Source organism: Nicotiana tomentosiformis, chromosome 9, assembly GCF_000390325.3.
Source record: "Nicotiana tomentosiformis chromosome 9, ASM39032v3, whole genome shotgun sequence".
Taxonomy (NCBI): domain Eukaryota; kingdom Viridiplantae; phylum Streptophyta; class Magnoliopsida; order Solanales; family Solanaceae; genus Nicotiana; species Nicotiana tomentosiformis.
The window spans coordinates 40,835,219-40,847,497 of record NC_090820.1 but is presented as its reverse complement, the minus strand read 5'-3'; the positions used below and the strand labels follow the sequence as shown (position 1 = coordinate 40,847,497).

General features: G+C 36.6%; 1 protein-coding gene across 1 annotated transcript; it reads left to right on the top strand.

Annotated features, from left to right (window-relative positions):
* Positions 1-2,748: 2,748 nt before the first annotated feature.
* LOC104121490 (catharanthine synthase-like) lies at positions 2,749-11,441 on the top strand (the record flags this gene model as incomplete). Its single annotated transcript, XM_070184731.1, has 2 exons — positions 2,749-2,849; positions 10,885-11,441. Coding segments are annotated over 2 exons (552 nt in total), but the record flags the coding sequence as incomplete, so codon positions are not given.
* Between the last annotated feature and the right edge of the window lie 838 nt (positions 11,442-12,279).

The window sequence follows — 12,279 nt, the reverse complement described above, 5'->3', positions numbered from 1 at the left end:
GCTTGCTCGAACTCGAAATAAAAATAGCCCGTAGGCTTAGTAGTCGAGTGAATGATTTGAACTCGATGCAATGTAGCCTGTAGGCATAATGGTCGAGTGAGTGCTTACTCGAACTCAAAATAAAAGTAGCCCGTAGGCGTAATGGTCGAGTGAGTGCTTGCTCGAACTCGAAATAAAAGTATCTTGTAGTCTTAGTGATCGAGTGAGTGCTTGCTCGAACTCGATCCTGTTTGCATAATAAATCTTGAATATAGGATATCGGTAAAAAAAGGTCTTTCTTTGTAAGTCATTATACATGTGTTCATGTTTTGCGTCGAGGCTCGGGCCAACTACATAAGCATGGTTCATTTTGACCATTTGGCTCTTACAACGTTTCCTGTCGAGACATTGTTTGTCATGAAATAACGAAGTAACTTCCTTTGCACCGAACTTGATAATCATCACAGATACGTTCAATGATAAAGCCCCCAGTATACGAGGTTGATTTTAAAGAGGCCTCGGATACTCAGCAGTAGTATCGTTTTAGACGTTACACGTTCAATTGCTTGGTAGTTGATTGCCATTTTATTAGACCGGATTTGGAAGATTTCCACTATATGGCTGGTATCGATCTCTGGTCGACCTTTGCTTGGTAGTTCTTTTAGTAACGGACCTAGAAATCAACTGGTCATCTTCGACTCTTATTTTGAATTGATATCGATTGTGCACATCGGTCCAAGTAATAGCTGGGTACTCGATCACATTTTGCTTCAGTCATCGTGAAGCCATCGAGCTCCGCTCGTTTATACCTTGAGTGAAAGCTTGAACAGCCCAATCATCTGTGACTGGTGGAAGATGTATTCGTTCCATTTGAAAATGAGATACGAACTCCCTTAGCATCTCATTATCCTTTTGTATTACCTTGAACATGTCTGACTTTCTGGTCTCGACCTTTATGGCTCCAGCATGTGCTTTTACGAAGCAATCTGCAAGCATAGAAAAAGAATCAATAGAGTTAGATGGTAAATTATGATACCATACCATTTCCCCCTTTGGCAGGGTTTCACCGAATATTTTCAATAATACAGATTCGATCTCATCATCTTCCAAATCATTACCCTTGATGGCATACGTGTAAGAAGTGGCGGGCTCGTTGGGGTCGCCCGTTCTGTTATATTTGGGTATTTCGGGCATACGGAATTTTTTGGGGATTGATTTTGGGGCCGCGCTCGAGGGAAAAGGTTTTTGCACTAATATTTTGGAATCCAACCCTTTTATCATTGGTGGAGCCCCCAGGATCTGATCGACCCTAGAGTTATATGATTCTAACTTTTTATCATTGGCTTCGACTCGCTTTGTGAGTTCCTCGAGAAATTTAGCAATTTCGGGAGTAGTCCCCGATTCTTGCTCATTTGACTTCACTATGGCTGGCTTTGTTCTGTGGGTGATTTCTCGAGGAGGATTGGGCTCCGGCCTGCTTTGTAGCTGTGTTTGGCTTTGCAACTGAGCTATTTCTGCCTGTTGGGCTTGCAACATTTCGAAAATCATACGCAAGCTAACGTCGTTTTCCTCGACGTTATGGGTATCTCGAGCTGCAGGCCGAGTGCCACCATGAATGTTATTTTTTGGTTCAGCATGTAGATTCGCCTCAATGGCTACATGCGAATTGATATCTATCGGTGCTCCGATTTGAGCTCCAACGACTCTTACAAGTGGTCTTTATGTACTACGTTTCAAGTTATTGTTTTCATCTTCAAGACCGGCTCCGTTGTTGATTGGCAAAGCCATTTGATTGATAGTTAGTCGTTGCTAATCCGAAATTTAAGATATTTTCGGAAACCAGCGTAGAACGCAATGTCATGTTTTTTTAGATTCCTATCAAATAACCACTGTTAAATTATCGAAAAATCGGATAGAGTTAAATTTGTGTATGGTTTTAAGGACACGTGATATAACTTGATAAAAATTGTAGAGTGAAATGTAAAAATCTCTATATTTGGCAAATGGAATGAAATATAAGGCAGAGAAAAAGGAAAATGTTGATGAACAAAGCAACGTCATCCCCTTAAATGTGTTGACATCCCTCTCTTATATTAGAGGGATCCTACATTATCTATAATAATAAAATATATAGTGGAGGATCCGCGATGAATTGTCTTTTCTTTAATTTCCGTCAAGATTCTCTCTCATGGTTCGGTTGCAATGACTCTTGTTTGTGAGCTCGATACTGGATCGAGCTCGGTATTGGATCGAGCCCTCGGCCTTGGTTCGAGCTTGATTCTGACTTGGGGTGTCGATATTCGGGGTGAGTGTTGGTCGGTCTATGCATCTTCGATGATCTCCGCTTTGCCTCATAGTTTGATTTGGATATGAGCTCGATAATGATGTCGAGCTTGTCATTGATTGGTCTTAGAGCTCGAAGCTTGACACCATTACTTCGGACTTGGACCGAGCTTGCCATACATATACCCTTTGATCGAAACATTATCGTCTCGACCAGTTTGTACGACTGACTCAATCGATTTTCACCGTACACATAGTTTATCACCACGGTGGTGGACTTGTTGTCGGATCTGCCTTTTCCCATATACACCATCGTCACCTCAACATCTTAGTTTCTAAATCAAACGCAATTGGGATTTCTGTTGAGTATAGATTAGCCTAGAGCATGACGTGCTAACAATCTATGAAGATTATTGGACTGCAATTCAATGGGTCGCATCACACGCTAGTCATGAAAATCATATTATTTCTAACAAATAACCATGATTAACAAACCATGGTGACTTTAGTAGACTGTCCATAGCTGGGGACAGTGCTGGTGGTAACATAGTTTTTCACATGGCCAGGGTGGCCCAACAACATTCGAGGCCTAAAGCAAAGCCTTAATAAGAGGCCTTAATATATATATATATATATATATATATATATATATATATATATATATATATATATATTATTTAATGAACATCGTTTTTAAAAAAAATAGACAAATGAGGATGTTGAATTAAAAAAAATGAGAACTTAGTTTTATAAATGTCACGACCCAAACCGATGGGCAGCGACGGGCACCCGATACCTTACTTAATCGAGTACCAACATAACGTATCTTTCGTATCATACTATCATAGATAACTGAGCCGGAGAGGATGCCATAAAATAGGTAGAATACAACATGTAATACCAACATATACATAAGACATATGGGCCTCTAAGACCAAAATAACCACTTGTACATTGGACATAGGCCGACAAGACCATACAATCTTTTACGTACATGACGTATGTCTACAAGCCTCTAAGGATACCTAATTATCATAAAGGTCGGGACAGAGTCCCGCCTTACCAAACAATACCCATCTAAATCATACTGACCAAACAAGAAACTCCAGAGCAAATGGAGTGCACCAACATCTTTCGCTGAGCTGATCACCTACTTGGAGGACTCTCGATCTGTCTATCGAGACCTGCGGGCATGAAATGCAACATCCCAAGGCAAAAGGGACGTCAGTACAAATAATGTACCGAGTATGTAAGGGATACAAGTCAGTAAATAATAGACATGAGAGAAACATGGAGTAAATGAATCGACATGTATGTTGGTTGATTGCATTCTTATCCAAATATTTGAATTTATTATCCACTAATTACTTGATTAACTTTATTAATCTCCCATTAACCAATAATTAATTAATTACCCACATAATTAAGAATTATCTCAAATTACTTAAAATACTACCCACTTTTAACATACCTTATACACCTTACTATCATGGTCATGTGGTATAAGGTATGACATTAGTCCATAAATATTCGTATTATAGCTCGGACTGTATTTTATCCCAAATTGCCAAACTTCAACGAAATTTATTTCTTTGACTCTCTTACCCTCTTACCTTCACGAATTTACTTATCACTTATTTGAAATTGCATAATACGTATAATCTCAAAATAAATTTCATTCCCGAACTTACGTTGATTATCTTACGACGAAACTTTAACGTATGAAAATGCGGAATGTAACATCTCATTACCGAGCTTTAGTCAATTTACTTATGGTGTACTTTCACGTACGAAAACATGGGGTGTAACATCATTCCCCCCTTTGGATCATTCGTTCTCGAATATTGACTGATGCACTTATCATTATCATAACTCATAGCTCTTACGAATGCTTTAGTACTCTCCTTGCCATCTAGGCAATTGTTCTGTTAATAAATCCAAAGGTTAGGGCATTCCCCTATTTAGGCCTCTTTTTCACACCATGACTCGTGGTCAGAATTCTTCCAATATCGTAACTGTTGCTACCTTCTATCATGTAGCCTGCACCACTTTTCCTTTGTATGTGCACCTATGCGACTCTTCTCTCCAGTTTTTTCCTCTAGATTTTAGCCAATCTTTAGTCCTCACTTTGTAAACATATACAGAGCTTGACAAGATATCGCATCTATAGGTATACTGAAGTTCTTCGCTCGGCACTTTGTCAAACTTACAAATATTTCTATATCTTATTTCATAGGTTCGGTTATCTATCTGCATGACTTTATTGCATTTAAGTAAGTCATAATATACCATAACTCTTACCTCGATTTATCGCTACTGAGGTCTGCTACCAAACTCCATGTTACTCTTGTTGCTTATCCCATATGTATAAATCTAAGTCCTTTAATGTTCCTCATTACTGTTCATCTTAAGAATGACGACCTAATCTCAGCTCATACTTTGTGACTTTTGTCCATCCGTTATGATTCGCCTCAATATTGATCTACAATATACCACTGATAACTTAAAACTTCTTGCGTAATACCTTGCCACTAGGGCTTACGTTTCATCAAGGAATATTTGAAGTGATTTCCATAATCGTATTTCATAGTATCTCAATGTGATTCACCTTATGGGGGGTATTCTAATCTCATGCCGTCCGCGAAATCTTTTCTCCTTCTCCTTTTTTTTCTTCAAATCATTATTCAATCGAAGGCCCAAACGTCATCTTTTATCTGTCACAATTACACCCTCATTTTATTACCAGGCCAGTATTTCATTTCTTCTAAATGCTACTAGTCATAGACTCCTTTGAGCTCATTCAGGCTATACTGAGCTTTATATAATTTAGAGAACCTATCGACTCTCTCTCATTTTCGTGGGTTTAATCCCGATGGCTTATCCATTCTTGTCACCTTATTACTCTCCCTTTCTTATCCTTACTCTTGTCTTCCTACAATCTTGTCGCTCTACTATACTTTAGCTTGCGACCCATACATATCCATTTATACTACTTGTATCCTTCATTCAACTTCCTTGCACCATAGATTTCCTTGTATTATTCTAGAACATCAAGTGAGATATCACATCGTCTCTAACTCTTATTTTACTTTCTTAACTATACATCTCGATACCTAGAAACCATAGGTTGTAAAATATGCCACTGATGATGCCACTATCATTCCTGGATATTGAATCCCCGCGCTTCTAGCCTTCTATCCGAAGTATGAACTATTCACAACCTTTTGCTTTTGAGTATCTCGTACGTTTTTCACCTTTACCTTACTTACCTTAATATCTCGCATCACATCTTCTATCTCCTTCATGACCTCCCTTTCCATATAAGTATAATTCGCATCCATAACTTGAACTTCTATTATAATACTTGCACCTTTTTACATGATTCGATGGGAGCTTTATACTTACCTCTTATGAGGCTGGTATTCTTCTAACTGGACCGCTGATATTAAGAGTGACTCTGCAATGTTGTTAATCACTATGTCCATAATTTTCTGGGTTCAATAATCAAACTCCTGATTTTACTCCCCGTTAATTAGCCACGGTAGGCGCCACTTTTTATGGAGTGCATACAATGTTGTTTTGAGACTATTGTTATTAGACTATTTCCTCTTTAGGTCACTGAGCTTAGGTTGAAGCCTTCTTCCTTATTTCCTCAGCTAATCTTTCATTGTAGTACTTAGGGAGAACCCTCTGATTCTTGTAAGGCTGCGAGCTTATTACATCGTATTCCCATAGAATTTTTGATGTTCGTATTCACCTATAATTATCCTTAGTTACTTACCTCCACACTCATGTGCTCGTACGGTTGCTTCTGAACTGAAATTTTGACTGTCTTTCCAGTGGGGCTTTCTTTTATTTCCATAACACTCATATGGTACCTTTAACTTCCCCAACTCCTATATGAATATTTCTCAAGGTTACGATGTCATATCTGCGAGACTGAATGCCTCGTGTTGGGTTTCACTATGTTTATCTTTCACGATCTGTTGATTTGTCTGTATCCTCTTGTCCAGCCATAACTAGGCTCTTCCGAAATCAGCTACCAATTACTCGTTGGCCCATTTTTGTATCAATATTTCACGTAATATTTCTTGGGTTATTTCATTTGTAATTAACTTACCTTTCGCACTAGCTCCTTATTTATCAATAACATCCCAGGCAGGAACCTTTACTTCCTTTCCTTGACGTCGTGTTTGCATAATGTTCTGGAATCATAGCATATCTATAGGATTTGAATTAGTGCAATCTCATTCCTTTTCTCATTTTTATCGCATTCTTTTACAATTTCATAGTTAATAGAACCGCTTAATTCTGACTTAATGCCACATCACTCCATATTCCCCTATTTAGGAGAGCACTAAGATTTAGTGTTATGATGATATACGTATAGATATTTTACCTTCTCATCTTTGGCATCTTTTTACATCATCGATGATCCTTAATCGCCTCGCGATAATCCTTCTATACCAAGGATAACGAAATTCCTCACTCGCGAGGGTGACACTTAGTGTAACTAGCACATACAGTCCTTTAAGCTTAACTTTACTCACCTTTCTTGCTTTAGGGAAGCGTCTTCCTAAATGTCCTTTAAAGGGTATTCTTCTGTCGTCTATTTTATTATCGTCGGGACGCGATCTCTGAAATTCCCATGATGCCGACTATTATTCAGTCCCTATTTTATGTTTAGTTTATCTTGTTCATCAGTCCATGCTGATTTCTTATTACTCTGGGGGTCTAGCTTTTCCTTTTAGTAGTCGCGTTGGAGTCACGAACTTATTTCTCAAAATGAGGATATGACTTTATGGCCTATACTCTTTTGTTGTCTCAAGGCCTGTCACCTCTCGTCCTTTCCTTCACTTGACTATAGACTCTATAATACTGTCATCTTTTTTATCTACCGTTGTCATCCATGTATCATATCTTACTCATAATGCTTCACTCTTTTCTTATTTCCCGCTAACATTTATGTCTATCACTTTATTCTGAAAACTCGAACAAGACATTCTTTTGCTTTTAGCTCCCCTTTGCTCCATCCAGTGGATCTTCGGGTTACTTAACGTTCTCGCTCTACTAAGGACGCGAGCCACACTAAGGTAATATTTATCCCTTCCAGGTTTTCCGTGCCTATCTTCTGATTTCTTTTTTCATACTAATATTCACATCTAATTGTAATATTCTAGAGTGCACCATCTGGGTGCCTCGCAAGGAGATCTATTAGCACCTTTGTAATATCCTTCAGAAATATCAACTAACGCAAATAATCCATTCATCATTTTGGGTTACCCTAACCCTAGCTAGATCATGATACCCTGCCTTCTCTTATACTACTTCTGTTAGACCCCATATGGCATAAATGAGATGGGTGTGGCCAATTGTACATACCTCTACTACTGTTGAAGGTAGCGCAAAATGATTATATCTCCCTTCCTGAATGGTAAATAATGATAATCTTCATTAACTGGGCGCCTCGTACCCTTCTTCATCTTGCTTCTTTTACTTGTTGAAACTTGTATCTATCTTCTGAATCTCTCAATGCCTTTCACCATAGGGGTGGATAGATATTCCTGCCTTAAGGCTCTTTTTTCAAAAGCTCACACGTCTTAGTACACACATGATCTGCTGGAGACCTTACATTTACTCACCATAAACATGATGCAACATCGAGTTCCTCTGACTCAACTCTTCCACATCCGTATTCAATCCCTTACCAACCGTCTTTCTGGATATAGGCATCGTCGTATTATGAATAAGATAGAGTTTAGAAAATTGAGTTCTTACAACTGAGCTCTACCACACGATCTAGAGTAAGAAGAAAGAGTGAAAGTCCTAAATGCCCTGTAGCCTCCTACTTATAAGTGTGGTGCACAACACACCCATAAACAAGACTCTACTAGACACAACTTATAGACTCCCTAGGACATAACTGCTTTGATACTACTTTTGTCACGACCCAAACCGATGGGCCGCGACGGGCACCTGGTACCTTATTCAACCGAGTACCAACATAACGTATTTTTTCGTATCATACTATCATAGATAACTGAGCCGGAAAGGCTGCCGTGAAATAGGTAGAATACAACATGTAATACCAACTTATACATAAGACATATGGGCCTCTAATACCAAAATAACCACTCGTACACTGAACATAGGCCGACAAAGCCATACAATCCTTTACGTACATAATATCTGTCTACAGGCATCTAAGGATACCTAATTGTCATAAAGGTCGGGACAGAGCCCCGCCATACCAAACAATACCCATCTAAATCATACTGACCAAACAAGCAACTCCAGAGCAAATGGAGTGCACCAACATCTTCCGTTGAGGTGATCGCCTACTTGGAGGACTCTCAACATGTCTATCGAAACCTGCGGGCATGAAACGCAGCGTCCCAAGGAAAAAGGGTCGTCAGTACAAATAATGTACCGAGTATGTAAGGAATGAAAATCAGTAAATAATAGACATGCGAGAAACATGGAGTAAAAGACTCGATATGTATGTGTGAATAGCTCTGTGAATCATTTAATATTATAATGTCATGCATATGTGTATAAATATCATACCATGCATGTGTATATGCATTCATAACATCATCAAGCCTCTAAGGGCATCCCATGATATCATTTCGGTCGTTGTGAGCAAATCATCAGCGTATATCAGCTGATCATGTGGTGGTGCGTATATAACACCGTAGCCTTTTTCCATATCCCATACACACACACACACACACACACATATATATATATATATATATATATATATATATATATATATATATATAACATCATCTGTTCATGGGTCAATGTACATGTATAAATGTATGAAATGCATAAGAAATACGTTAATAAGATTTCTCGGAATGTCATAAAAATAATATGTCTATTGGATAAACTTTATCAAATACGTATTTTTCTGAGACTCATGAACAGAAGATATAATAATAATTCACATGGGGAATCAAGAAGATAAACGCCCCTAGTATTTCTATAAATAGAGTCATTTATGAAAGTTGTGCATTTGCTCGTTTCGTTCGTGTCGTATAGATTATGCCAAAAAGAAAGAAGGGATAGCGTTAACATACCTGAGCCGATTCTCTCAACAATCCCTCTACCATACGTCAATTGCAACAAAAACGTAATGGCGGATCGAAGTTGGGGAAAATCCTTAAAATATTCTTGAGAAAGATTGTACCGTACTTCCTTAGAATCGTAAAATTCCGTTGCTATTACGTAGTATAATTTTGTATGAAATATTTGTTGAAGCAGAGTCACGTCAATCTATCTCACTCTGTAAATGAGTCATATGAAATCTTGTTGAGTCTTTCACACTAAATGACTTATTTATAAGCTACATAAAATCCCTTACCTTTAGGATTTGTGGTCCCCACTTTTAAGGTTTTATTAATCCAAAATTGCCCTAACATGCCACCTAACCATCAAAACCAAATAGTCACAATTATTTCAAGGACTTGCTGCCACATTGGTTGATTGCATTCCTATCCAATTATTTGAATTTATTATTCACTAATTACTTGATTAACTTTGTTAAACATTCATTAATTAATAATTAATCAATTACTCACATAATTAAAAATTATTTTAAATTACTTAAAATATTACCCACTTTTAACATACCTTATACACCTTACTATCATGGTCATGTGGTACAAGATATGTCATTAGTCCATAAATATCGGGTATTATAGTTCGGACCGTATTTTATCCCAAATTGTCAAACTTCAACGAAACTTATTTCTTTGATTCTCTTACCCTCTTACCTTCACGAATTTACTTATCACTTGTTTGAAATTGCATAATACTTATAATCTCAAAATAAATTTCATTCCCGAACTTACGTCGATTAGCTTGCGACAAAACTTTAACGTACGAAAATGCGGAATGTAACATCTCATTTCTAAGCTTTAGTCAATTTACTTATGGCGTACTTTCACGTACGAAAACATGGGGTGTAACAATAAAGTACAAAAAATTAAATGAATTTAACGTTGATTGCATCACAACTGAAATGGGAGAACCCAGGAAACATACTTCCTCCGTCCCAACTTAAGTGACTCCTTTTTCTTAGTAACTTCCTTTCTATATTTGGTAACAATTCAACTTTAGATTATTCTTTTTACGATTAATGAGATAATTTTTAGCCCACAAAGTTTTATGATTTATTTAAAATTATAAGTTTTAAAAATCTTCCTTTATTTTCATAAAGGAATATTGAGAGAGAGAGTATAAATTGACCGAGTATAAATCTTCCTTTATGTCCAGTCAAACACTTTCATATAAATTGGGACGGAAAGAGTATAATTTATGTAAGGAAAATAAATAATAAGTTAGATTATTAGATATAGTTACGTGACCAAATAATGAATAGAAAAATATAATTAAGTAAAAAAGTAAAATAAGATTGACAGAATATTATTTTAGTTATATTAATTAGAGGAAGAAATCGAGTTATTAAAAATAATATGACAATAAAGAAATAAATTTATTAATAATAAAAGATAATTATATAAATAATATACTACTATATATAGAAAAATAGTAATTTTGGGGCCCTTAAAATTTTGAGGCCCGAAGCAAGTGATTTATTTGTTTTTGGGTCAGGCCGTCGCTGCACATGGCCATGAGAGCTGGAAGAGAAGGTGGTATTAATGAAAATGTGGTCATCTCTGGTTCAATTCTTGCTTTTCCCTACTTGTTGCTCTCACTTGAAAACATTGAACAAGGTATATCTTACAAGATTTGGAAGGCCATCGCCCCTCCATCGGAAGCTGGGATCCACAGCCCAATGATTAATCCTCTAGCCGAGAAGTCTCCTTGTTTGTCAGGGCTAGGCTGCTCAAGATTGTTGTTGTGTATTGTGGAGAAAGATGAGTATATTCCAAGAGAAATTATGATTCGATTCGTCCAGGGTATGAAGAAAAGTGGATGGACAGGAGAATTTGAGTTCATTGAGGTTAAAGACGAAGGTCACTGCTTTCAGATGAAAGATTTTGAAACTGAGAAAGCCCAAGTTTTGATCAAGCGTATTGCTTCTTTCATCCAACATAAATGATCAAATTAGTCCTGTAATATTAGAGCTTTATTACAGTAAAAAGTATTTGGCTCTTAATCTAAAGAAAGAACCTCTCAATGGATATATTTTGAATAATATATTTCTAAGGTCGACAACTTACAATTTTTGTTTAGTTCCCAAACTTCACGTGGTCTTTAATACCCCTGAACTCTCCTGAACGCTTGATAGACTCAACTTTCCTGAACGCTAACTATCCATGAGTTCACCGATCCATGAGAGTGTCACATACGCATTACCATATAGATTTTCTTTTCGTGACAAATCTATAAAAAAAAAGAACTTGGAACAACATTATTTTGACTACTATAATTTTTTATTTGGCTAAAATAATAATATTTCAATCAACTTATTTTTATATATTTGGTCAGAAAAAGAAGGAATATACAATTACTGACATATACTCATTGCATCTAAAGTAACATACCTAATATTATTCCACACCGTGAGGTCTGACTCATTGCATCTAAAGAAAAAAATGCGTTGTTGGAACTCCAATCTTTTGGCAAAAAAATATTTTGGCTAAAAATAATAATATTCCAACTAAATATTTTATGAATTTGACCCGAAAAAGAATAATGTATAGTATAAATAAATAGTCATTGCAGGAAAAGAAAATTACATAGTACTTTTTTCTTGTTAAGATATATCTTGTTCATAATATTTGAACAAGGTATATCATAGTGTTGTTGAAACATTAGATCTTAAGTATATCAAAATATTTGTGTGAATATTGATCACGCCCAACTATGCCTTATAAAAAAGATTAAGTGGTCGTTGCAAATATAATCCGGTTTATAAATTCGGAGTCAAATCCCACAGGGAATTAACCTACTAATCACAACTTCTAGTTTCGCAAGAATTCAAGTAATCAACTTTCAGAAATATTGAATAATGAGTTCAGTGTTTACTAACTAAAAGCAAGG